This window comes from Podarcis vaucheri, assembly GCF_965113315.1.
Source record: "Podarcis vaucheri genome assembly, chromosome: 7".
NCBI classification, from domain to species: Eukaryota; Metazoa; Chordata; class Lepidosauria; order Squamata; family Lacertidae; genus Podarcis; species Podarcis vaucheri.
The window spans coordinates 31,408,158-31,435,109 of record NC_138765.1 but is presented as its reverse complement, the minus strand read 5'-3'; the positions used below and the strand labels follow the sequence as shown (position 1 = coordinate 31,435,109).

General features: G+C 45.7%; 2 protein-coding genes across 2 annotated transcripts in view; both read left to right on the top strand.

Moving 5' to 3' along the window:
* RPL11 (ribosomal protein L11) overlaps positions 1-26,096 on the top strand; it is a 50,435-nt gene extending 24,339 nt beyond the window's left edge. The window contains exon 6 of the mRNA XM_082232185.1: positions 22,838-26,096. Within this exon, the coding sequence (XP_082088311.1) occupies positions 22,838-22,858 (21 nt within the window). The 3' untranslated portion in view covers positions 22,859-26,096. The remainder of the gene's footprint in view (positions 1-22,837) is intronic.
* On the top strand, positions 1-26,096 carry ELOA (elongin A). Its single transcript, XM_082231577.1, has 11 exons — positions 1-134; positions 6,307-6,363; positions 6,803-6,921; positions 9,305-10,505; positions 12,965-13,079; positions 14,701-14,856; positions 16,199-16,296; positions 19,283-19,463; positions 21,334-21,445; positions 22,406-22,563; positions 22,828-26,096. Exons 1-11 carry the CDS (start codon positions 63-65, stop codon positions 22,887-22,889), a joined length of 2,331 nt encoding a protein of 776 aa, XP_082087703.1. The 5' UTR covers positions 1-62; the 3' UTR covers positions 22,890-26,096.
* Positions 26,097-26,952: the final 856 nt, after the last annotated feature.

Below are 26,952 nucleotides of genomic sequence, written 5' to 3'. Positions count from 1 at the left end.
TCCTGGGTAGACGGTGAAGCAGCAGCCACTTCCGCCGAGGAGAGGCCTCGCCAGCAGTAAAAATGGCGGAGTCGGTGCTAGAAGTTGTAGGGAAGCTGCAGTCGCGGCTCACGGGCAGTTCGGAGCCCAAGAAGGTAAAGGACCCCCTGAAGGGGAGGGCGAAGCAAAGGTGGCGGGTGGGTCCTCTGGTAGCCGAGTGGTTTGGGGAACTCTGGCTAACTGGGTGGACAAAGAGGGGGCCCCGCTTGTAAGGGCCACACAGCAAAGGAGACGAGAACTGGGGAGGGGTCCTTGAGAAGGAGGTGGGGGGCGACTCGGAGGAGGTCGGTGGGATGTTGGCGGGGTGGCTCCCTAGTATGGATCCAGGTGTTCTGGAGTAAGGGATCCCACCCCCTAGTCAAATTATGAATTTGGGGCAGGCTGGGACTTTTTCACACCGGGAAGATGGAAAGACCAGGAGATCCAACGTCTCTTTTTCCGAAGTGGGGTGGCAGTCAGCAGAGCTCCGTTTCCAAGGGCATGTACCTTAACGTGTCTTAAGTTATTCTACGCCTCCCCCCTCCCCGCCCGCCCCACGACACCCTGGTTGAACTCTGAACCGGGGTGGTTGCAATGAGGGCTCCGATCTCAAGCCCCGTTTTCAGTGTGTTCCCTGAACCCCCTTTTCAGTGTGTGCTGATGGATGGTGTGCGGGTTGTCGCTGTGGACCTATGAAAGGGTCGATCTGTCAAATAAAATCATCATATGTGCAGTGTAAAGAAGGAAGCGGGGAGGTTGTTGGGTTTACCCCCACATCGAGCGGGTTGCTGGAGATATCTGAAGCAAGGCAGTCCTCAACATTTTATAAATCCCTCTGCACAAATGTGGAATCATAACCACCCTTTGATTTTGTAGTTGCAACTACTTTAGGTGTGCTGACCAAAAAGTAGAATATATCCTAATTAATTTTAAACAGTGCTTTTTTTCCTGGGGGGACTCAGGGGGACGCATATCCCTAAACATTTTGTGAATCTAAGTTTAGCTTCATTGAGGGGCAGTATTTCAATATGAGTAGGAAAACGAGAGTACCCCTAAACATTTTAAAAGAAAACACTGATTTTAACCATCATGTTTACATGCATCCCCAAAATGGTTAAAGTGTGCAAAGAACAACTAAGCTAAGCTAAGTGATTTTCATTATGTGCTGATTGGGGATGTAAAGCATGGGGGGGGGCAGGCATGGGATATGGTGAGTGGCTCTGTGAATAATTTAGAGGAAAGGGCTGGATTTCTTTTTCCTGGACTCATAAAAAGAGGGTTATTCTGGCAAATCAATATAACTTTGGTGTCTGCTGAATACCTCATCATGTCTTTGCATTGAACTGATTTAAAATAAGGTTACGGGAGAGATCAGATGCATTGCACTCCATGTACTGGAGCACATTAATTGCTAGAGGGAAAGCACCATATCTCTGGTGCACAGCAACAAACCACGAAGTGAAATCAACTTTGTATCTAGAAGTGCTTCCTGTATTTTATGGGTTTTAGGTTTGCTCAGCAATGTGAGTTGCATTTTTAACCTAGAAATTCCTTAAAATCAGATGGCCCTGCTCCTTGGGAATTCTGGGAACTACAGTACAATAAGCTTGGGGTTTCGAACCAGGTCAAAAATGCTTTTTGATTTATATGTAAAATGTTATTTTTTTTAAAGTTATTGCAACAATTTATAAAAAAGAAATTCATAGGTGTGAAAAGGAGAGTTCCAACACCTACCCAGCTTAATTCTTATTAATCTGTATGTCCACAAGTATGCTTTTTGTATCATCTGCTCTGTGTATTTGTGAGAGGGGGTGGGAAATGGCATGCACAGCTAGAATCTGGTGTCTGCCCTATAAAATATTGGCTTCTGCTTAAATAAAAATGTGAAGGTCCTAGACCTACTCATTAGGGGGTGGGTGCCGATCGTCCAAAATGGCAACTTATCATAGTGTACCTGTTACCATGTGAGACATCAGGGTGGTCTGTAATATCCAGGCAAATGCTAAGAAGTGTGTGCCCTTTCCCCTTGTTTTGTTGACTTTCTGAATGGGTTTAGATGTTTGGCCAAGGTCTTGTCATACAGGCAACTAGTTGTGCCATATGGCAGCATGTGTACCGTGATAGCTGATACCACTTGGTAAAAGGACCGTCTGTGTTCACCCTTCATCCTGAAAAATTCTGTGAGCTTTGTCCAGGGCAAAGTCCAGAAACCAGTAATATAAGCTTCTTGGGAAGAAGCTTGGAAAAGCAAAATCAAATAATTTTGCTGCTTTTAGCAAAAACTTGATTTTATTCTTGCAACAGTTTTTCTAGTTAGAGTCTTCATAAATCATCAAGGTGAGAGGACTGCAATTTAGAAAAAAGGGACTTACATACTCATGTAGACCAGTGTTGAACAATCTCAGGTCTCCAGACATTACAACTCTCGACATCCCTGGCTAGCTTAGTCAATGGGCAGGAATGATGGGAGTTTTAGTACAGTATCTTGGGACCCAAGTTTGAAGAACACTGTGCTACTACATGGTCCTGAGGCTCCCAAGTGGGGATTTGATTGAAATAATTTCTTCTTTGCCTTTTAGCCAATCAGGCTTCCAGAGCAGTTAGAAAAATCAGTAGTAAGTGGTTCACTGCCCTCAGGCTTATGACACATGAGGAAAAAGGGACAGGAGGGCACTCTTTCTCCTTCCTCTCAAATGCTAACACCTCAGGCGGACCCTTGCCTCTCCTCCCCCGCCCCATGAGGCTTTATGTCTGTTGTCCAGGAGATAGGGATTTTGCACGTTTTATAAAACCCAGGGAAGTAGAAGTGTTGTTGGAATAGAACTCACACCAGCCCTTAGTTGGTGATCAGGGCTGATGGGAGTTGTAGTCCAAAAACATCTGGAAGGCCACCCCTGCTATAAATCCTCTTTTCTATTGCCCTTTTATTGTTCTGTCATCTGTATTAAATCCCCACCCATACTTTATTCTCGTACTTTTCTTTTTAAATAAGCTGTTTGTATGCCTTTATTCTTCACTCTGTCAGAGTTTGCGTAACAGAAACTCTAATTTTGGGCTTAGCATAAATGATTACACAGTTTGTAGTTTTATTTTTGCTTCCAGACAGTTTTCAAAGATGTTGATTTCTCTTTTGGGCGAAAGGCTGAAGTGGCAAGGTGGCAAAAAGGACTGAAGACCCTGGAGATGGGTGTTCTTTGGCCAGTCGGGGCTTGTGGGTGCACTGTGGTCAGGGGGAAGGAAACGGTCGGAGAATGGTCCTGTTCCACCTCCGTGTCTGATCCTTTATGAAGCATTTTCTGTTTGTTTCCTTACATGCCCCCCCCCTTTTCTGTTTTGGAGCCATGCTGTTAGCTGCAGGTCTAAATGCTAGACACCAGACTAACACCAGACATGCTTGACCTGCTGCAGAACACATGCAGCCCTGGCTGCAAATAAAAGTCTGAAAGGAGTTTGATCTCTAACTGAAATTTTGCCATTGAGCCGCTAATCCAGGGTTGGGCAAGTGCACTTGTGTACGTGGATGGCTCAGAAAATGTTGCTCAGTGGTCTGAGTTGCAGAAGTTCTTTACGGCTTGTGAAACATTTTGCCTGACTCTGGTCTTTTGCTTGCATACTGGTTTCTGGAAAAGGTAGTGCTCTGGCTTTAGCCAAGGGGCTGTACAGGGGAAGATAGGAAGTTGACATATGAAGTGAGACCATTGGTCCATCTAGCTTAGTGTCATCCATACCTATTGGCAGCTGCTCTATGGTTTCAGGCAGGGAGTCTCTCCCCCTTCTACCTGGAGATACTGGGGAATGTTCTGTGTGCAAAGCGGATGCTCTGCCGCTGAGCCACGGCCCTTCCCTTAAACAAAGATAGCGTGCACTAGTGGCAACACCAATGTTTTCTTTTTTGCTTTGTTAGTTTGGTCTACTTTCTGAAGAGAGGCAGAGAGAGAGAGGTTGAGCAGCTGCAGGAGAGAAAAGGAGCAGATATCTGGCCGCACCGAGAGTAAATAATTTGGCACGGCACATTTTAACTCGTGCAGCTCTTCTTTGGACCATCTACAAAACAAAACTGCAATAAAAGAACAAATGACAAGACAATTGGATGGGCTCCCTTTGTAGTTTAGATCCATTTAGTAAGCGAGTTTGTACAATTATCCTGTTAAAATATCTTCGGATTGTAACCAGTGTTGGTCCGACTCGGAGTAGATCCATTGCAAGTAATGGACATGGCTAACACATTAATTTCCACGGGTCTTCTGTGAACATAACTTACAACCCCCTTGCTGAAGAAAGAGCAGCACCACACTGGCCCAAATGAGACTCTGCACCTTTGAGGCCACGTCTCCCTTTTGTTTTTGGACTTGGCAGATGGGAAGGAGGTGGGCGGAATTTTTCTCAAACAGTTGTGTAAAACAGGAAATTTGGAGAGATGCTGCTTTCTCACCCACGAAAAGGCACTCTGCACTTGGAAGAATTCCCTCTGCTCCACAATTGTTATAAATACAGGAGCCTTGCCTTTGGGGAAGGGCTGTAGCTTAGAAGCAGAGCATCTGCCTTGTCTGTAGGACACCCCAGGTTCCATCTCTGCCCCCCAGCAGCCTTAGCTGGGCAAAAATAGCCTGGCTTCAGTTATCCATTCTATGGTAACCTTCAGGTTAGACTACTGCATGGGATTGCCTGGAAATTATTAGTGGTTGGTGGGGCATAAATAGAATATATTTGTGGCATTGTATACAGTGTTAGTCTTCCTCAGAGTAGCCCATTGAGGTTACTGACCTTACTAGGCATCACAGTTTGAGTCATAGAATCATAGAAGTGTAGAGTTAGGAGGAACACCAAGAGTCATCTAGCTTAACCTGCTGCAATGCAGGAGCCACAGCAAAAGCATCCATGATAGATAGTGCTTGATTCGAGATGGTGCAGCCCTCAGGAGGTCTCTTATTTATTTATTTAATTTCCATCTCACCCTTGCTCCGAAAGGAGCCCATGGTGGCAAACAACAAAGCTGCAAAACAACCCACGTAGAGATAAGTAAAAAGAGAAACAACCCGTCAGAGACTCCATCAGCAATGCATACTGTCCTTGAGGTTGGCTCAGAAGCTGCAGCTGGTGCAGGAATTGGCAAGTTGACTATCCCCACCGTGTTTCACTGCTGCTGAAAGAATTGCTCTGGCTGCCAATTTGCCAGCAAGCTTAAGTTCAAGGTACTAGTGTGCAAAGCCCTGTACAGCTTGGGACCAGGGTGCCTAAAAGATAGTCTCGCCCCTTCTACACCCAACCAATCACTGGGTTCTGCAGGAGAGGGCCTCCTGTGGATACTGTCTTATTAGGAGGTCCATTGAGCATGATAGAATTCCTTCCAATACATACTAAGACAGGCACCGACTATGTTGACTTTTTGGCGCCTACTGAAGACATTCTTCTTTCAGCAACTCTTTTAAGTGGAGATCTTTATCCCAGCCTATGACCACATTGGAACTGTTTTTATATGCGGATTTTTTAAAAAAATGTTCTATACATATGGAACTGGTTCCCCCACCACACTTTTTTTGTTTTACAGCTGTAACTCTTTTATTTGATTTTTATTTGTATTAATTTATTGTTGCTACCTTTCCTGGGACCTTGTGGTAGAAGGTGGATTTAATAAATAAATAAGAGCATAGAAAAGCATTATTATTTTTTTTAAAAAAGTTGCCTGTTCTCATGGTTAATAATTTCAAGGCTGCCAAGACCAGTATCTTTCAGCCACCAGATGCCTGCTTAAACAGGAATGCGCTAAAGCTTTTCCTGAAACTTACTGTATTTTTCGTCCCATAGGATGCTCCGTCCCATAGGACGAACCTAGTTTTTTTGGGGGGAAATAAAGGACTGCCTAGGCTGCGGATGTGTTCCTGAAGCCTGGAGAGCGAGAGGGGTCGGTGCGCACCGACCCCTCTCGCTCTCCAAGCTTCATCAAAAGCCTGCATTCGCCCCATAGGACGCACCCAGCTTCCCCCTTCATTTTTGGAGAGGAAAAAGTGCGTCCTATAGGGCGAAAAATACGGTAATAATGTGGGGAGATGGGCAGGACTCACCAGGGAGGGCGTTCCACAAATTGGAGAACCACCACCGAAAAGGCCCTGTCACGAGTCAGTGGCAACCTGGCAGCATCTAATGGTGATACTGCCACCAAGGTCACAACTGCCAAGATGGTTTATATTGTGGGAAGGTGCTCTTTTAGGTACCTGGGCCCTCAGCCAGTTAGGGTTTTTTATGCTAGCACAGACATCTTGAATTCCCTTTTCGTTTTTGTCTCTGCAGCTGATGAAGAGTTTGAAGCGGCTTTCAGAGTTGCCTATTACGGTTGATATCCTTCTGGTAAGACCTATTTTGATAACAGCTCTTCTTATTCCCAGATATGCAGTGCATCACTGAGGGTATGTACCACCTTTAGGATGAAGCAGGTGGAAGCCAAAATGAGCTCCGGTGGCTTTTTGTCTGACCCTTAGCATCATTCCTAATCTCACAAAAACCCAGTAATTTCTCCCAAATTGAGAACCAAGCAAAAGATTCATTCATATTTTATTTTTAGTGGTTTTTTTATTTGGTTGTGTTCTGATGTTTTTAATTTAACTGTTTTGGGCTCCTTTTTGAGAGTGAAAGGTGGGGTAAAAATAAACAAGTTTTATTTTATGTACTTGGGGGGATTGGACATGTTACCTCCCAGGGTGAGACTGGATATACACAATCCTAAAAGAAATACACATTGGCAATCAATGATGGTCAAAACTTGAGGTTTTCTGTATCCCTTCTGCAGGAGACTGGAGTGGGGAAAACTGTGAACGGTTTACGAAAACACGAACAGGTTGGAGAGTTTGCCAAGAATTTGGTGGCAAGGTGGAAAAAGCTAGTGCCAGTCCCACAGGAAGTGGAACGGTAAGCTAGACTTATCCCCTAATTCTGTTCTTTGATGATCTTTTATATCAGATGTCATCTGGGGACTTGTAATTCATCAGCTGAAGTCATTTCATGCCTCAGAATAATTTGAAAGATTCCCACGTTTCTTGCATTGATTGTGGCTGACCAGGTAGGGACCAAGTAAGTAAGCCCAAAGCAGTGTGGGATAGAGTCCAGGAATCCCTGCTGTTTTGGGGTACTTGGTGGTACAGCGCATTCTTGGGGTGTAGAGTTTCCTGGCTCAATCTCTGGCATCTCCAGGTAGCACTGGGAAAGGACCTTCTCTATTGGAAACCCTGGAGAGGTGCTAACTATGGGTTATAGCCAATGTTAGTCCTACTCAAAGTAGACCCATAGAAATTAATAGGCATGACTAACTTAGGTTTATTAATTTCCATGGGTCTACTGCTTGAATATCACCCATTCTGTGTAGTGACAATATGAACTTGGTACAAGGCAGCTTCCTTTGTTCCATAGCACAGGGGATTCTGGTTCATCTCTGATCTGCCTTGTAAGCATTAGGAAGGTTAGAAGGGGCCTGTTGGATTAGGTCACTCTAGCACAGCATCCTGTTTTTGCGGTGGCCAATCAGATGCCTATGGGAAGACTGCAAGAAGAACCCAAGTGCATTCCACCCTTCGACTTTCCAGAAATGTCAGAAGCATACTGCCTTCAATACTGGAGGGTTGTGCATAGCGACCGACAGCTTTATCCTCAATGAATTTGTCTGAATGCTTTTTAAAACCATTCAAGTTGGCCCCCACTACATCTTATGGTGGTGAATTCCATACTTTTAACTTTGTGCTGTGTGAAGAAGTACTTCCTTTTGCCTGTCCTGACTCTTCCAACATTCGGCTCCTCTGCATGGCCCTGGGTTCTAGAACCGGGAGATTGGGAGAGAGAAATGTCTCTCTGTCCATTTCCCCAACACCATGAATAGTTTGTCCACTCTGGTGTTTCTCTCCCTTTTGACCGTTCATAGAATTCCTTGCTGGCATTGTAGTGAAACATACATGCCACTCTTACAGGAAAGCTTTTAAAGAACCCAAATATGCTTTTAGTTGGAAGGCAGGCTATAATATATTTTTTAATGGATACCTTCCCTCAGAAGAACAACCCTCCTGTTACTAGTATTTCTGCAGGAATTGGTGATCTGGGCATGTCTCCTGATTAGAAGGACACAGTTTTTTGTATCTCCACACCAGGAATGCTTGAATGGTCCAATTGTACCCATTCTAGAGGCAGGCAGCAGAATTGTCCACCTTTAAGTGATGCTGCATAGCAGAAAGTGAGGATAGCTATATGAGACTTATCCAGAGGGATAGTAGGCATCTTCCTCAGAGGCCATGTAATCTGTTGAATCTGCATTGTGTGCAGTCAAATAATCTGTTGTCCCCAGTCCAGAATTGGGTCACAGCAGGAATAGCCCACCTCCAGGAGAGACTGGCTGAGAGTTGGCACGGGCACTTTCATGTAGAGATAGCAGCAGGAAACTTCTTCCATGTGATGGCCCCTTTGGGCTCCTTGGAGTCTTTAATTACTATTTTTATTTTTATCGTGGCTCGTTGACCGCTTTCTCCTAGCAGTAAGAATTACTGGCCTAGCTGCTGCTGCTGGACAAAGAACAGGCATTGAGAACTGCTGGAAACAAAGGCAAAGTTGACTGACCTCCCCTCCCTTATGCTCAAGGAGGGCAGTGAATAATTGTGTGTGAGAGTGAGACTAGAACTGTAACTCAAACTCCAGAGAGTTGCACCATCTGTGTTGCCTTTTCCTGTGCATTGTATGTGATCATGGAACCTGGGTGCCAATTTTTTTGGCTCTTTTGAATCATGACTTTAGAACACCAGTTTAAGCAAACATGTTCACTTGCATTTTGTCTTCTTCTGCATTATCTCAAATGACATAGTCTGTACTTGGACTGTTGGCATGTGAGAAAGTAAATAAGGGACTGTCAAGGCGAAGAAAGAGATACATTGTGCTTCTTGAGTGCAGGGGTATTTCATAACACGTGAAAGCTCAATCTTTGGCCATAAGGACTAGAAACTTGGCCTCAAAAAATATCCAGCATTCTGCCTATTGTAGAACTGGAATGGGGAGCCTCTGGCATTCCCAATGCTGTTGGACTGCAACTCCCATCACCCTTGGCTATGGTGGCTGGGGCTGATGGGAGTCCTACTCTAGCGGTGCTTGGAGGGCTGGATGTTCCCCACCCTTGTTGCAGAGGCACTGAAGTCAACAGTCTTGGCTGGATTCTTTTTCTACCTCAGTAAAGGGAGGGATGCCAACCTCAGAAGTAACTTCATGCTTCGATGTCAGGTTTTTCTGATCTACTACTTCTTTCCTTTTCTATTTTGCAAAGGCCTAACCTCGAACCTGTAGAGCGCAGCTATGACCGAAGCATCTCTAGGAAACGGCAAAGGGAACCTTCCCCCAAAGAGGATGAAGAGGTTGACCAGGACTACACAGAGGCGTACCAGCCTTCCTGCAGCCAGTCGTACGAGCCAGACAATGGGGCAAAAAAGCCCAAGAGATATTATGAGCCCGAAAAAGCCCATGAGACGTTGAGCTATGGTGTTCCAGAGGACAGGACGTGGGGCAGAGAGTCCCCGGCTCTCTCCTCCGACCAGGAATGCTCTGACTATGGACACGCGGCCTCGCCTGAGCCTAGTGATAGCCCTCAGTACATGGACCTCTGTAGAGCTGAGGACCAGGAAAGGGAGCAGAAGTCCCTTAATCGGAAGTCCAATAAGGGCCATGGCTTTCAGGACAGGCAAGAGGGAAGCCAGAGTAGGAGCTTCAGTGACTCCCAGGAGAAAGCCGGCTTGGGTCGGAGCAAAGAGCACAAGTCTTCTCACAAGGAGAAGCTGCGGCTGGAGGCCAAGGGGGAGGAGAAAGGGCCTGCTTTTAGCCCGGAGAGGCTGCTAAAGGCTTCCTCCAAAGAGCCCCTGCGAGACTCTTCTGTGGTGGGGGGCAGCAAGGAGAGGCTGAAGGCCTTGGACGGCACCAAGCGAGAGAAGAAGAGAGAAGGCGGCAGCAGTAGCAAGAAGGACAAGCCACACGTGGACTTGGAGGAAACGCTGGACAACCACTTGAGGAAGCAAAAGCACCAGGACTCTGAGAGAGTCAAGTCAGAGAAGGTGAAACTGGGCAGCCTGGAGGCCTTGCCTGGAGATCGGGAGAAGCGCAAGCCAGAGGGTGATCCCTCCAAGAGCAAGGAGAAGAAGGCTTCGGGCAGCTCCAAGAACTTGGAGGGCAAAGCCAGGGCCTCCGAGTCAAACAAGAGACCAGCCAACTTCTCTCCTCCAAACGATGGGGAGGGAGACGCAGAGGATGAGTACGAGAAGCCGAAGATGTCCTTTGAGTCCTACCTGAGTTATGACCAGCCGCAGAAGAAGAAGAAGAAGAACGTGGTGAAGCCCACGGCTCCCGTCCCAGAAAAAGACAAAGGGCACGGCAAGCAGAACGGTTCCAAGTCCAGCACCAAGAGCTCTGACACGAGCAGGAAGACACACAAGCAGGCCAGCGAGAAGAAGCAGTCGGGGGCTTCCAAAGCGAAAAAGGTGAGTGCGATGTTTTGGGGGTACATTGCACCTTCTCCCCTTGAGGGATCACTTGCTCATAAGTGCCTTTTACAATAAGGAAAGGGGAGATGGCAGGTAGAGAGCATCCACAAACGCAGCAAAGAGGTGGATCTGCCTCATGGCATGGCAGCTCTGGAGGAAGTTCTCTGGGATGCAAGGGAGCTGGAGTAGCATTCTAGGGTGCTGCTGTTCATTTCAACGAGACTTGTGCAGAGACAGTCTCCCAAGGGATTACATACACCCTGACCTTATGAATGAGGAGAAGAGGGAAGACCATTTATCTTGGGGTGGTTCTGCATGTGCTCCATCTGTTTGTGAAATATGGTCTCTCTTATCTTTGTGGTCTAGCGCCTTCTGGGCAGCCCAGGACCTCCATACATACTGCCCAGGCTTGCACCCCAGAGAGGTCACCGGTGCTGCAAATGCAGCAAAAACAATGTGGGAGGAAGCAGTGCAGTGTAATTACATCTTGAACATTTGCACACTTATCAGAGGCTGTACTTTACTTTATTCTTGATGTTTTACTAAAAGGTGTAGCTCACTTCTTTTTATTTCTATTTAGCTGTGGGAGCGGCCTCAGCTCAGTGGCAGAGTTTCTGCCTTGAACCCAGAAGGTTCCAGATTCAATTCTCAGCACCTCTAAGTAGGGCAGAGAAGGACTCTTGCCTGGGACTCTGGATAGTCGCTGCCAGTCATTGTAGACAATGCCATGCTAGATAGGCCCATGGTCATTGGTCTGACTCAGTATAAAGCAGCTCCCTAAGTTCCCTATGTCTTCTTGGTAACTCCAGCCTCTGATAAAATTACTAAAAAGCAACTGTTGGAGATTTGATTTCTCCTTTGCAGCATAATTGCAAGTGGTGCAGGGCTTGTGACACCTCTGCTCCTCAATGCCTCAGGGCATCTTGCTCTCTGTTTTGCTCCTGTGAGTTCTGAACTCCCCAAATTCTGAATTAATGAGAAAGAACTCCTCTCTGCTTGGTACTTGATCTAGCTTCAGCACACTGAGGGGCAAGCTAGCTTTAGTAAATCAGAAGGAGGATAGAACTTCTTCATGGAACAGTTCTATGAGAATAAGGAAGACTATCCATGGAATTGGGATCTGCCTTGTCTTCATCCCAGACTTATTCACATGTAATGATGATCCATGGTTAGTGGATAATTGCATGTATGGGGAACCTTTGGCCCTCCAGATGTTGCTGAATTACAATTCTCAGCAGCCCCAGCAAACATAGCCAATGGCAAGGATGATGAGAGTTGTGGTCCAACAATATCTGGAAGGCCACAGATTCCCCGGCCCGGCCTGCACAGTGCCACCTCCCTCACCCTGAAAATGGCTCATCAACATTGTGTAAAGCTTGCTTAACTTCTGTATTCTTGGGGCCACTATATTCTTCAGGCACTAATCCACAGAGACCAGAGCAAGCCAACCTGTTGGGCAATGAAATAAAATTGACACTGCCTAACGGTGACAGGTTCAGGTGTATGGAGTGCATGAACTGGCATGGCATGAGGTCATGGGGGCTGGGCAGAGCGCTGCCAAATAAAAATGCCTCCCGTGAGATCCCCTTGAGTGGCAGCACTGGCAGGGAAATACATGTCTGGGTAGTACTTGCTGTATCTTTCCTTTGAAGAAAATTTCAAACAACATTTTACTGAACTTTTATTTTAAAATGCATGCTGCACTGATGCCAATCTCTGTTGCTGGTTTTATTCTGTGTTAGATTTTCTTTTCATACTGTATTTTATGTTATAATTTTTACTTGTAAACCACCCAGAGGACTGTAGTCATTAGCTGGTATATAAATATTGGAAATAAACAAGCAACTCCCTTTGGCCTCAACTTGAACTGAAAAGAAGACTAAGTGCATGTGATTGTATTTGCTCTCATTTCTAGTGGCGGAAGGGAGGTGATCATAGGTCACTGGTAGTGAATGTGCTTTGCATTCTGGGAATCCCTGGTTCAGTTCCTGGCATCTCCAGTTTAATGGATCGAGTAGTAGGTGTTGTAAAGAAAAATATCCCTTATGTGTGAGACTCTGAAGAGCTGCTGATAGGTTAGTATAGACCAAGGGTGGGGAGCCCCAGGGCCAAATCTGGCCTCGGAACCCTCCCTCAGGCCCCAGGCCACACCCTTTACAGGCTGCTGCCAGTCAGTGTAGACAATACTGAGCTAAATGGACCAGTGGTCTGATTCAGTATGGTTGCTTCTATTTGGAGGGCAGAGAGAACTGCCTTTAGGCAACCAGGCAGACAAGTGTTTGCACTCTCCCCACTCCTGCCCACCAGCCGTCTTCCTTCAGGACATCTATGGGCCACAAATGACTATGTGTGAGAAGAAAGGCTAGTAAATATTATAGCGGATTAGCAACACTTTCATGAACTTTATTTTGCAGAGCTGCCTTAACTTAAACACTTTATTTTCTCCTCTATTCCAGATGATCATTGACGTGGTGCCAACGCTTCCTGACATCCCCTTGCCCCCAATCCAGGCCAACTACCGCCCTCTTCCTACAATTGAATCGATGCCCCTTCCCCAGCCAAAAAGGAAAGGTAACTTCTGAGCTAAGAACAGGATGGAATCTGCTTGAGAAAATCCTTTCTAAGACTAGTGGGACAGCTCTATTCTTTTAAAACCATCAACAGCGAAACCCCTATTAGAATGTAAAAAGCAGGTGCTGAAAATACCCAATACAGAGATCATTGGTGGAATCTTACCTTCCAAAGACTCTTGGAATAGAAATGCCCCATAGCTCTTCCCCCAAGGCCTCTAAAGAGCTCAGCATGCAGTCCTCCTGGGGAAGGAGGTTTCACACCTGGGTGCCACTGCTGGAAAGGCACTGCCCTGAGTCACTCTCAAAGGGTGTAGAGAACGGTGTCATGTGAAGATCTTAATGTACAGCAGGGATGGAGAATGTGTGGCACTCCAGATATTGGATTCCCAGCTCCCATAAACCTTGAACGTTGGCCATGCTGGCTGGGGGTGATGAAGGTTGAAGTCTCACAGCATCTGGAGTGCCACACGTTCCCTACCCTTGATATATTAGGGAAAGGTGCACTCAGGTACCTTGGACCTTAGCCCTCCAATATGCCTGCTGGATTGAGAAATAGACGGACTCAAAATTTAAGTAATCAGGATCTTGTGGAAAAGGTATGCCCCTCTGAACATGCTTGGAGATCAATTCTTGACCTCTGTTTGGCTTTGAAATGCAGACATGGATTTGACTTCATTGATCCGTGATTCGGTTCATGCGAGGCTTATTTCCACTTCTGTCAATATTTTGCCGTGCAGCATGCTCCTTGTTTTCTGTGTTGCTTTTGGGTGCCTGGCATAGAGAACCATCATTCAAAAGCTCTTTGCTTCTCAGTCATTTTAGTCATTATGATATTAGTGGAAGAAGGGCTGGAGCTCGGTGGTAGAGAATCTGCTTTGCACGCAGAAGGTTCAATCTGTGGCATCTTCAGGTAGGGCTTGGAAAAGGCTCTTGTCTGAAATGCCGGAGAGCCACTGCCAGTCTAGCACTAAGCTAGATCGGCCAGTGGTTTGTCTAGGTATGAAGCAGCTTTGTATGTTCTTAATGGCGCCCGCCCTGTGGAATGCCCTCCCATTGGATGTCAAGGTGATGGACAACTACCTGACATTCAGAAGACATCTTAAGGCGGCCCTATTCAGGGAAGCTTTTAATGTATGATATTTTAGTGTTTTTCGGTTTCTGTGGAAGCCGCCCAGAGTGGCTGGGGAAACCCAGCCAGATGGGCGGGGTACAAATAATAAATTATTATTATTATTATTATTATTATTATTATTATTATTATTATTATTATTAATACCAACCCCCTGAAATGCAGTCTACTGACATCTAGAACACCACTGGTTTCCCATCCCTGTAATAAATTATGGTGATTGCTATGTGGAATCTCCCAGGTTCACCAGCACACCTGAGTTCCTGATTCAGGAGTTGTCAACTTCCCAACTTTTGGACCCAGGGCTAGAGAAGGAGTGGTATCTAAGGCGGATCATTGACCTGCTGCAATGAGACAGCAGGTCTTCTTGGGAAGGACTCAGCAAGCCGTCTGAGCTTTGCGTTGTATTTACCTAATCTCTGTACTGGATCCTGAGAACTGACAGTGACTTGTTTCTCTGCTTTTGTCTCATTTTCCTCCTGTCCCTCAGTACTGTCCTCACCCACAGAGGAAGACGAGGCTGGCTTCACAGGACGCAGGCTGAATTCCAAGATGCAGGTGTACTCCGGCTCAAAGACTGCCTACCTCCCAAAGATGATGTCTCTGTATGAGCAGTGCATCAGGGTACTCAGCAATAATATTGACTGTGAGTATTTGCCAGCTGGGCTCCTTTAACATAAAGGGGTGGGTTTTGCAGGGAGGAGTTTGGGGCCTCTGGATGGCTGAGGAAAACTGCCATTTCTGGTTCCCCATGTTGACTGAGTATTTCTAGTGGGGGAAGGGAGGGCTGCTTAGGCCTTCTCCACAGCTCCTCACCCTTGACTTCCTTCTGCCCCACCTTAATGCAACCATGTTTATTTCCTGGCTCAAATGCTGGAGACCCTCTGTCAGGGTAGGCAATATATGCAGCATATATATTTCATTTATTTATCCCAGCTTTCCTGCAAGGAGCTCAACGTAGTGTGCATAGCAACTCCCCCCTTTTATCCTCACAACAACCTTGTGAGGCAGTTTAGGCTGAGAGTAAGTGACTGGCCTGAGGTCACCCAGTGAGCTTCATGGACAAGTGGGGATACGAACCCTGGTCTCCCAGATCTGTTCTGACTCTAACTAAAGCAGTTTCCTGTGCTCCTATTGGCTTGCAGTAGCAGCCACTCTAAATTGTCAATGCCAGGCCTATGTGTCTTTCACTAGAGACATGCAAGGCTACAGGAACGTACTTATTTATATTCATAGGGTCATGACCAACAGCAACTTTCACTTTATTTATTGGAAGTTCTCTCTGCCTGTTGCTCTGGCTCCCCCCGCCTCTAATTCAAGATCCTCCTGCTCATTCAGCGATGGGGAACTTGTGGTCCTTCAGATGTTGATGGACTACAATTCCCATCATCCTTGATGCTAGTTGGGAATTGGAGTTGATGACAACACCTGGAGGCCTATTGGTTCCCCATCCCTGTGCTAAATAGTGGTTTGAAATAGAAGTAGGACGTCTCTTCATGACCTTTTTTGTTCACTTTCTTCGTTATCCTCCTGCTTTGCCTTCCTCAAACCTTTCCTTATATGGTCTATCAAAGCTCCAGTGGGAGAATATTCATGCCCCACTCTCCTGGTAAACACTCCTGATGTGTGTGCCCCCCTACGCCAGTTTCAAGCCCCCCTTTCTACATATTTGTCCGTTGCCACCAATGGGCTCTGTGACTGGTTAAGTACAAAGCAGTCTAGGTCTTGCTTCTGCTTACTGCCCCCTCTCCAGCTGGGTAATGGCCTGCAGGGAACATTTGTTATGATCTCTTTCTGCCTTTGCCAGCCCTTCAGATGTTTTGGAATACAGCTCCCAGCCAGCACAATAGCTGTGGCATTCTGACACCTCCCTGAGTTTCAGAAGGTGCTACAGTGGCCTGTGCTCTACAGCAAGTCAAATCAGTTGGGTCGTTGGCTGCTCTTGGGCGCGTTTTCATAGATCTGATGGGTCGCCTTCTCTCTTACAGCAATCTATGAAGTAGGCGGTGTCCCTTTCTCTGTGCTGGAGCCTGTCTTGGAGAGATGCACCCCGGAGCAACTGTACCGCATTGAGGACTGCAATCATGTGAGTGTTATGAGATGGTGTGGGAGAGTCAGGGCCAAGAAGTGTTTGCATCTGTTGCTGCTGCTGTTCCATTACCGGCTGCGATTAGTGTGTGCTAGTAGAGGCTGATCCATTAGGGGAAGTGTCACGCTGCCGCATCAGCCTCTGCCTGCCCTCATCCAGCCCCCACTTGCTTATCTTCTTACTTGCAACCAGCATAGGGTAGCACTAGCTGTTGGCTTCCTTCTCCTTAGCCTCAGTGTTGCCCTTATAGGGCTGAGCAGGGAGGAAGATGAAGACAAAACAAGAATCACTTGGCTCTGGCTTCACCTACTGTTGTTCTCCCTGCCTTCTGCCCTATTGGTCCCAATGGGCACTAGCTTCCACTTCCTTATTCAGCCGTGCCCCCAGCTGCCAGTGCTTTACTGCCTTCTGCAGTAATGAAAGGCAGCCCCATTTACTTACATTGGGGGCACAAAAGGGTGACTTGAACCTGCCCCCTGGTTATCCCATGCATTAGGAAACAAGACTGCTCCTTCCTCTCTGTGTAGTTTTGCACCCTGGATTCTGTTTCCTAGGATCTGCAACGAATTTTTGCAGCACAGAATGTTCCTGTTCAGGTGCCGGCCAGTGAGTCATGTCCATCTGTAGGATATTCCTTTCTCCTTCAGCCAAACTTGCAGAGTCAGCATTCCATGCCACAGAGCATGCTCAATTCTCACTGGTCATTTTTATGAGGGGGTTCCATCCCTCCCCACCAATATTAGTATATACTAATATTAGTATGAGTTCTTCCATTTATCTGGGTCTTTCTTCCAGTGAGCTCAGGCCAATGTAAGTGGCTCACTTCTCTCCCCCCTACCATTTTGACCTCACAAGAATCCAGTGAGGTAGACTGATGATCACTCAGTGAGGGATTTAAACCCAGGTCTTCCCAGTCCCCCTCTGACACTCCCCAGCCTTCCCCAACCTGCTGTACTCCAGAAGACTTGGACTTCCAACTCCATCAGTTCTAGCCAGCACAGCTAATGGTCAGGGATTTTTGGAGTTTTAGTCTGGTAACATGTGGGTTACCAGGTTGAAGAAGGCTGCTCACAACGTTCTTTGCATGGGTTCCCAGCCACCCTCTCAGGAAAGGCAGCCTTGGAGCTGAGAAGGGAGAGCAGATCCTTTCCCATGGGGTAAGGGGGAGAGGAGGTTGGGTCTCCCTCCTTTAGTATCGACGTGCTCCATGGTCAAGATTGATAGGGCAGCTGTTGTATCTTATCTATAAAATGCTTACTCATCTGAAGCTCCCACAGGAAAGCTGACAAAACAAAAACTCTCTTAATTGCAGTTAGCCACAGTCTTGTCTGGAGCTTTTCCAACATGCAAAAATAGTTTGGTTTAAAAGAGTTTAAAAAGGCAAAACTAAGTTTAAAACTAAATTTAAAGGCTTAAAAAACGACTGAGCTATAAATCTAGCTGCCGTTCCTGTCCTCAACTGGAGCCAGAAGGCTGCTCTTAATCATTATGTTGTGTTTGCTCAACATTGGACAAAGTGGTGTCCTAGTTGGACAGGATGCAACTGATTTCACCCGTATGAAAATTGTCTGACTTACTCCAAAGACACACCATCCCTTGCTTCGCCAACCTTACTAAGGGTGTAAATCATTACAGTGGTGCCTCGTAAGACGAAAATAATCCGTTCCGCGAGTCTCTTCATCTAGCGGTTTTTTCGTCTTGCGAAGCAACCCAATTAGCGGATTAGCGCTATTAGCGGTTTAGCGGCTATTAAAGGCTTAGCGGCTAAAAGGCTATTAGCGGCTTAGCGGCTTAGAAAAAGGGGGGGGGAGCAAAAAAAATTGCATGACGTTTTCGTCTTGCGAAGCAAGCCCATAGGGAAATTCGTCTTGCGAAGCGCATCGAAAAACGGAAAACCCTTTCGTCTAGCGGGTTTTTCATCTTGCGAGGCATTCGCCTTGCGGGGCACCACTGTAACTACTTAACGTTTATGTCCAGTATTGAATACAATGAGCCTGACTGCTTTTCAGGAAAAGGGTGAGTTGAACTACATCTGTGTTGAACAGTAACATTTTAGTTCAGAACTCATAGCTTTAAAGTTGGGGGGCGCTGGCCAGCATTTCTGGCACCGAGATCAAATTCTGATGTGAAACTTGAAGTTCTAGCTGTTTAGGCTTCCTAATTCAGATTTTGAATTACAAAATCGATCAGCCTCTTGGGTTTTTTTCTTTGTTGATGGCTTTAAAAAAAAGGCAGCACAGATTTATCAGCGTGCATGTGTGTTTCCTCCTTAAGGCAGCAAGCACTTTGTTCACCGTCATACCAGTTGTGTTTTGATGAGAAACCTTAATACAGCTTTCCCGAATCTGGTGCCCTCCAGAAGTTTTGGAGTGCCACTGCCATCATCCCTGACTGCTTGCAGTGCTGGATGGGGCTGGTAGAAATTGTAACCCAAAGCATCAGGAAGGCATTAGTTTGGAGTGGGCTGCTTTCATAGTACATGTGGATTTTGCTACCTTCCCACAAGGCAGAATCTCTTAGAGCTCAGCTGGATTAGGGTTCCCAAGACAGCGATGGAGCGGATGCTGCGTTTTTCATTGAAAGTCGTGCTCAGTAGAGGGAATTAGATCTTGGTTAGAGCAGCGCAGGTTGGTCAGCAGCTGTTGCTGCTCTAAATGAGCCTCGGGGGTATAAACAGAGGTGAAAAAAGAGAGAGGTGTCACATGTTTTTGGAGAGCGAAAAAACACACTCAAGAGCCCTTTAATTTATGCTCCGAGGGGGAATGAAATGCAGCCTCCCCAGACAACCAGGAGGCAGGTGGTACAAGTGGTCTCTCAAGAGCAGTGCAGAGAGCTCTGCCTTTAAGAAGCCTGCCTTTAGAAAAGCAGTTCCAAGTGGATGTGTAGAGAATTAATTTAATCCCCCGCGGTGTTTGCCCAATGTTTTGCCTTCTGTCTTTCCCATTTGCTGGGCTCAAGCCTTTTCTCCTCTCATGGCTTGCAGGTTTTAATTGAGGACACAGATCAGTTGTGGCACAATCACTGCCTTCGCGACTTCAAGAAGGAGAAGCCAGAGGAGTTCGAGTCGTGGCGGGAGATGTACTTGCGCCTGCACGATGCCCGTGAGCAGCGGCTGCTGATGTTGACCAAAAACATCCAGTCAGCTCATGCCAATAAACCCAAAGGTAGAATGTGAAGGCCTGGGATTTGAGGGGGAAATGCTAGCCATTTGCTTATGAAACTGAAAGGAAGTGTGGATGAGAACGGCCAACTTTTTTAAAAAAAATAATAATAGTCCTGCTCTTTTGACTTCAGCAGTGGCCTAGGTGGACAGAAATTTAGCATCAAGCCTGGAAACAATGAGAAGGAAAATCTGGTTTATTTACTTTCATTTGTAAATAGCTTCCTGTGAAACATATTTAAATGATTTAGCAATTTTAAAAAGTCAACTAGTAAAACCTATATAAAATCATTTCATAGATTAAAAAAAATATGATTTAAACAATTTCATATATAAACACAATTTTGAATCCAGTACAGGTACACACTGGGGTAAAAATCTGCACATAAAAGGTTTGTTTAAAAAGGAAAGTATTCAGTATGTGCTGAAAAGAGAGTCAGCACCAGTCTGATGTTTAATGTAGGGTTGCTATATTTCAAAAAGTGAAAATCTAGGCACAGATTTTTTTTACAAAATATCAAAAAATAATGAAGTTTTGAGCTATTTTTAAGGAAATTTGCCAAAACCTACACTTCCGACACGGGTTATCATATGTCCACATTTTCCAGGACATTTAAGCGATTTCTGCCTAGGCGCTGTTTACGAGGAAATTCCAGACATATGGCAGCCCTAATGGGATCTTCACTTATATAACTTCCTTGTGCCTTTGTTAAAGGCATAAGAACAAGGACAAACAAGATATGACCATTTTAGAAGTATTTTTGCGTCTTGAGTCACAGCTCCTTCAGAGGCATTGCTGTCCATGATAACATGAGTTATCTGAAGGCTTTGGCTCCATTCTAGGAAATGAGAATCTGTCCTGTAGCCCTTTCATAGGTGACTCTCCAAGGTTATTAACTAATAGTGAAGTGCTCTGGCTCTCTCTTGTATCTTTTTAAAAGCAAGAAGCTTCTAACGGCATGGAGTGAAATATTATTGCCTGCTTACATCTACAAATCAAGGAATGACTACAGTAGCCAGCAGAAATGTTGGCAGCACTACCTTGTTCTACAGAGTAGGGTTGCTGCACTCCGTCTGGGATTGGGGCCCCTGTTCCTTTAATCCAGGGGTCTGCAACCTGAGGCCCATGGGCCACAAGTGGCCCATGGGAGTCGTTTAACAGGCCCATGAGCCGCCCCCGAACCGAGCTGCTTGCTTGGCGAGTCCCCACGCGCTGCACTAAACCAGCACAGCACGGCACAGGGGCTTGCTTCCGTGGCGCTGGAAATCACGTCTGCAGACGCAGATGCTGGAACTCGCGAGTGTGCGCGCTCATGTGATCCAGCCCACGGACGGATCTCCACTGGAATGAACCGGCCCAGGCAAGGTAAACCTTGCCGACCCCTGCTTTAATCTGCCTTCTTTGGAAGGCTGATTTCCAAAGAAATAACTTTTTCCTATCTCCAGTGTTGCAGTGATTGGGGGGAGGAAACTTTGACTGCTGAATATTTCCCAGAGTTGGTTCTTTTAAAGAGGCCGTAGCCATGTCCTAGATGTTACGTGCCCCCTGTCCTAAAAGACTGTGATCAAACCAATGCATGCTTGAGTTGCTCTTGGTAGTTAGCAGTGAGATGGCTTGTATGTGTATTGCATGTTGTCAGAGGGAAGATGCTATCACTGGGATCATTCTGGAATTTCATGCAGGAAAAGGTACAGCAGGAGGAAGCTTTCATCAGAGAGGATGCAAGCCATCTGCTTGATGTTGGGAGAAAGCCTCCCCCTGCTCCATGAACGGCTTGAGGCCATGAGCAAGGAGAGGGGGGTGGATATATGGGTTTTCCTTGCAAAGCGCTTTTTGTTTAACCCAATCCTTCTCCATTTGCTCACCCTTTTAGGCAGAGTAGCCAAGATGGCTTTCGTCAATTCAGTGGCCAAGCCGCCCCGGGATGTGCTGAGACGGCAAGCAAAATTTGGGACTGGAGGAGCTGCAGTCCCAGAGAAAATCAAGTGAGTCTGAAACCACATAGTCACTCTTTTTTTGTAATATTGAGGAGGAGAGGACCTGGGGGTGTTAATTTGGTGATCTAATCTGATTCCCGATTTGCACTTTATCAACCAGTGGGTTTCTGGCAGCTCACTTTGACACATTCCAGCATTTTCCCTATACAGTCCAATAAAGTTACAATTCCACATTCGCTGAGATGCCGTTGTGGTTCTCCTTAGCATCTTACTGGGTATGGCGTTGTCTTTTAACCGTATTCTGGGTTCTGATTGCCAAAGAATCACAAATGGGAAGTGTTGCTGTTGCCCTCAGGTCCTGTTTTAGGGCTTTGGGTTGGCCACTGTGCAGACAGAATACTGGGCAAGATGACTGCTACTCCCGGATCCAGCCGGGATTCAGGAAAAGTTCCAAGCAGCTTACAAGATGCGTACATTTCATTCCTCTCCTCCATTTTGGCCCATTGTGGCTGTTCTGGTGTTTGCAGAAGCTGATGATTCCTTGAGCCTAGCAGGGCCCAAACTAACAAGAGACAATTTGTAGGGAGAGGGAGCAAGCGTCCGTGAGGCTGAAGTGTACAGTTTTGATTGTTTTTTGGTCTAGCAGTTGCTTTCACATAGCAAGTAGGATGGCTGGGGCTGAAAGGAGTTGTGTTACAAAACATCTGGAGGGTACGAGGTTGGAGAAGATTGCTCAAGACGGTTCAGATTTAGCAGTGGTGCTATAATATCTTCTCTTCCATTCATTGTTAGTCTGGTGTTGTTTTTTTAATCCTTGCAACCTCCCTGTGAGGGATGTTAGGCTGAGAAAAAGAGAGCTTCCACTCTCCCTGGTTCTAAATTGACACCCTCTCGTCTACATTCTGCCAGCTTAAACTCAGAGCGATTGAAATTGCCTCACTTATTCCAGTGGCAGTGTGATTTCTTGGGTGCACACAGAGCAATCTTGTGTCTTTTCTCTCTGTCTAGGATCAAACCAGTGTACTTCACGCCAGCTAAAAGCAGCACTGTTCACACAGAAGAGGAACAGTCCTACGATGGACCCAGCACTAGCAGCGGCCACTCGGGGCCATCCCTGGGCAGTGCCTCCTCTGCTGGCTATGACTCCAGGAAGCCTCCTGTGAAGAGTAAGTAAGGCAAATGTGGGAATGCAGCTTTCTCTAGGGCTTATGCTCTGCTTGAACTCGTAGCTGTTGGTATACATTGTAATACAGCCTGGGAACAATGCTGGAGCTGTAGGGCATCTTGATTTAAAGGGCTAGAATCTTACTTTAAACATCATTTTGGGGCAGCTGTATTCCACAGGCACTAACTGGAATCCGATCAAGCACATTCTTGCACGAGATGGTCTCAACTTTCCTTTTCTCTCTGTCTTTATTGTGTTGTTTCAGAGATTGCACCTATGATGGCGAAGACGATTAAAGAGTTCAAAAATCGATTTTCTCGGAGATAAAGACACCCATGCCTGAGCGAGAAGGGAATTATTCTCCTCCTCTTTTGATGGAAGCAGTGCTTAATGGGAAAACAGGGAGGGGTTGGGGTGGCTAAGAATCCCCCCAAGCCCAATTTTAAGACCAACAGCACAGTATTGTTCAAAGCAGCCCTCCAGTTCCTTCCTCTGCTCCTACAACCTGGTCTGTTCACCCAGCGTTTTTTAAAATGTGAAGTCTTGGCACTTGCTGAGATAAGAAGGTCCACAAACTGTTGCTCTTCCTTCAGTCTCTTTCTCTGAACTCCAGAATGGAAAGGAATACCTTCTTCCTCTACCTACAGTGTTCTTTTCTCAGTCCCAATATGTATGGATCTTGATCTCTCCTAGCATCCAGTTTGGAGAGTTCTTTTTTGCTGGTACTGTTACAAACAAAGGCCTTTACTTGTGACTGTGGCAGCCACTGCTGCTTCTCAAACCCCATTTGGAATCCACCCCATGGTTTTGCCAGCCCTCTATCAAATCATCCCTGGTGCAGCATATTCTTATCCCCTCAATTCTTAAATCCCCATTTTCCCTCTTATCCCTAAAACTCTCATGCCAGATATGTGTTGATTAGGCCTTTCTACATATGGACACAAAACTGTCCCTGCCCCCTGCCATTTCTCCCTTCTCTTCATTTGACAAAAAACACATGATAAAGCTCTTCCACTTCTTCCTCTTCCTTTTAAACTCATAGGAAAAACAGCACAGGATCTGAGAGGAGGAGCCTCAGGAGGGGAGAGAAAATGGCAGGTTGCAGAAATCTAAATTTAAAGCAGTCTGATGAATTGGAGACTGATCTCTGCTTTTGAAAGCCAAATTTATTTTAAAAAATGAATAGTGATGTTTAAGGTTTTGTGTCCCTGCTCCTAACACCTCTCTTGGCGGGTTTGGGGGTGTTGTTGTTCTAATACCCACTTCCAGTTTTTGGTCAGACTGTTTTCTGACTTTTTTTAAAAAAAAAATGATGACAACAACTGGCACTTTAATCAGTTCCCTGCAAGGAACTTTGGGAGAGATGCATGGAGTAGCTTTACAGCCTGTCTTCGTTTTCACATTGAGCTTCTAGATGGGAAGATGATGAAACTTCTTTCACCCAAGGATCTTGGACGGCACCTAATCTTAGAAGGAGCTCCAGGCAAAAGATGCAGGTGTTTTGTCTACCTTGAAGCAGCAGCTTGTGCAACTGAGTAGAATCTGGACCTGCATTCTCCCCATGCAAGAGGCCAAGGGAGAAAATCCACTGGGAGTTCCATCTTTTTTGTCTGTCTGAGGAGTTTGAGGCAGCTGTACTTTTGGGGGCCTGCTTTTTCAGCAGCTGGAGGGAGCACAGGCTTTAACTATTATTTATGCTGATGGTGATGGGGGTTGTTGGTTGGGCAGGTCTGAATCAGTTTTGGGAGACTTGACGGTGTGTTTTTCTGGTTGCCAAGGCTGCATGAAGTTCGGCTAGGGGGTTTATGAAGGAGCCTAGCCCTTTCCTGATCACGTGAAAGTGGAAGATGGGAATCTCTTTCTTCAGTGGTTTTTCAGCCTCGCTCTTGTAAACTCAGGCCTTGCAAAGATGTTCCACAGTTTGACTGACACTCGGTGGTGTTAACCGAATTGCAGCAGCTGAAGAAGCCCTGCTACTTTTAAAAAACCCTGCTGCTAATTCCTCAATGCTTGGGGCTCGATGGGACCTGTGAAGTGTGTGCCATGCAGAGTTTGAAAACCTTGATGTTCTCTCTGTTCAAGCTGAAAAAAGCACCCCAATGTCCCTCAAAGTTCCAGTCTTATACACGTGCACACATACACACACACATGAAAATTCTAATGATGATGGTGTTCGAAAACGGGACTCTTGGTCTCTCTCATGCTGTTTGGAGCTGATTAAAGTTCCGCGGAAGCTTTAATGACATCGTGTAGCATTTCAAGGTGTGTTGTGATGTTGAAAAAAAGAAAAGAAAATCATGCTCCTTTTTGCTTTTTGCTGTACTTCATTTTGCTGTATTAATTTAGTTTATTATATAGATAAATCTTCTGCCAACTGTTGTACTTAATGTATTTTCTCCTTGTAATAATTGGGATCGGTGGTGTGGATGGGGGGGGGGGGATTGAAGAATTATCAATCACTGAAGAAAGAGCATTTGACCCTGGAAAATATCCCTTCTGTTAGCCACAAAAAGGAAACGTGGGTGGTTTCCCTGTTTTTACTAACCAAGGAAGCATCTGAGCAATTGTGTATTTGAAATGGTCAGCTGGCTGTAGCCCCTCCCACCTTGCAGTGTGTGATATCATTAGTCTGCAGCAGCCCTGGTGTAGGAGAAAGCTCCATAGTGTACAGCACACAATAAGTTATGGCAGGGGGGCGGTGACTGTGGCAGCCACTGGACCGGAATGATGTGATATCAGGCTTGCTTGACTGAAAAATGGGCAGTTGGGTGGGCTAGTTCTCTGAGATCAGGGTTTGCCCCTTAATTTCTGGTTGTTGCTATTGCCATCTTGTTGGTAGAGATGAGTGTCTAGATGATACTTGCTGCTGCTATCAGCTATGCCATCGGGTGTATCCCACCACTGAAACTGAGCCATCGAGTATATTCCACCCTTTGTGTCTAATCTGAGACTTCAGCTGTCTTATCAGTATTACGGACTAGTTAGGTGGCATTGTCCGATGAAAGTTGCAGTGCAAATACTGTGACGTCTAGCTCAGTGATACTGGAACAAATTTTCTCAAATAGGAAAAGCGGACCCAATGAAGAATGAACTAGCGCATTGTCATACCCCTCTATTTTACAGGTGGGTTTTTTCTCCAGCCAGATGCTTGATCAGTTGGCTTAAAAAGCATTTTTTTAAGCTTTTCAGTGCCTGGGTGATACACAAACAATCTCATGCAGAGTAAAATGACTCCAATTCTGATTCTTCTTTGGGCTTCCCACACATTTTAAAATGGGTACAATTTTCAGAGCTATTCTACATGCAAAGGAATTGAATGAAAGTGCCCTTCCTCCCCTTTCTTCCTTTTTTTTTTTTTTTGCATACTACAAGGAAAAGGTAATGCTGAATTGCATTTGTCTTTTGTTTCCCACAGCTGTAAATAACAGTTTTCTATTTTACTTTTTTGTGGTAACTATATGGAGATGAATATTTTAACTAGATAAGTTATATGAAAGGAAGAAAATTGTGTCTCAATAAAAGCCAAACACTGGACATTTGTGTCTTTCTGTTCTGCGTTGTTTGTTGAGGTGTATGCTTTGCTTGTTGGGACTTGGGAGTCCAACAACATGTGGAAGGCCACAGATCACCCATGCTTGCCACAGGGCAATAATTTCCAAACGTGCCCACAGGGCCATTGTAAATGCCATGAAAGTATGGCGGGTGGACTACTAAGAATAAATGAAATAATTCAAGGATTCTGTGAGTTCAAGATCGCAACCTGCATATGTGTCTTGGTTGTGGCATGTGGCAATTCTATTGTGTCTACATGTAAAGCAGAGCTTTCCAAACGGTGTCCACATTAGTGTGTCGTACAAACACTCTCTGCACTCCTCCCAGAGCTGGAAAGGGATTAATTTAACCTCTGGTTTGCTAGTAAAACTGAATTGCTGTGTTGTGAAATGATGGATGTCTAAAAAGTGTCACCAACATGAAAAGTTTGGAAAGCTCTGGTATAAAGAGTGTGACTTAGTTTCAGGAGACACTGTCTATGACCAAGTAATGGCACATGAATGTCACTTACACCTCAGTTGCTTACTGACACTTAAAATAAAAAAAATTCCTTACAGTAGCACCTTAAAGACCAACTAAGTTAGTTCTTGGTATGAGCTCATACCAAAAGCTCATACCAAGAACTAACTTAGTTGGTCTTTAAGGTGCTACTGTAAGGAATTTTTTTTATTTTGACTATGGCAGACCAACACGGCTACTTATCTGTTACTGACACTTGATATTTGTACATTTAAGACTCATATTGCTGTTGGGGTTGTAAGATGTTTTGAACTGTTTTTTTATATTGTGTTTTAATGTTGTAACTTGCCCTGGGACCTTGGGATGAAGAGTGCGTAAC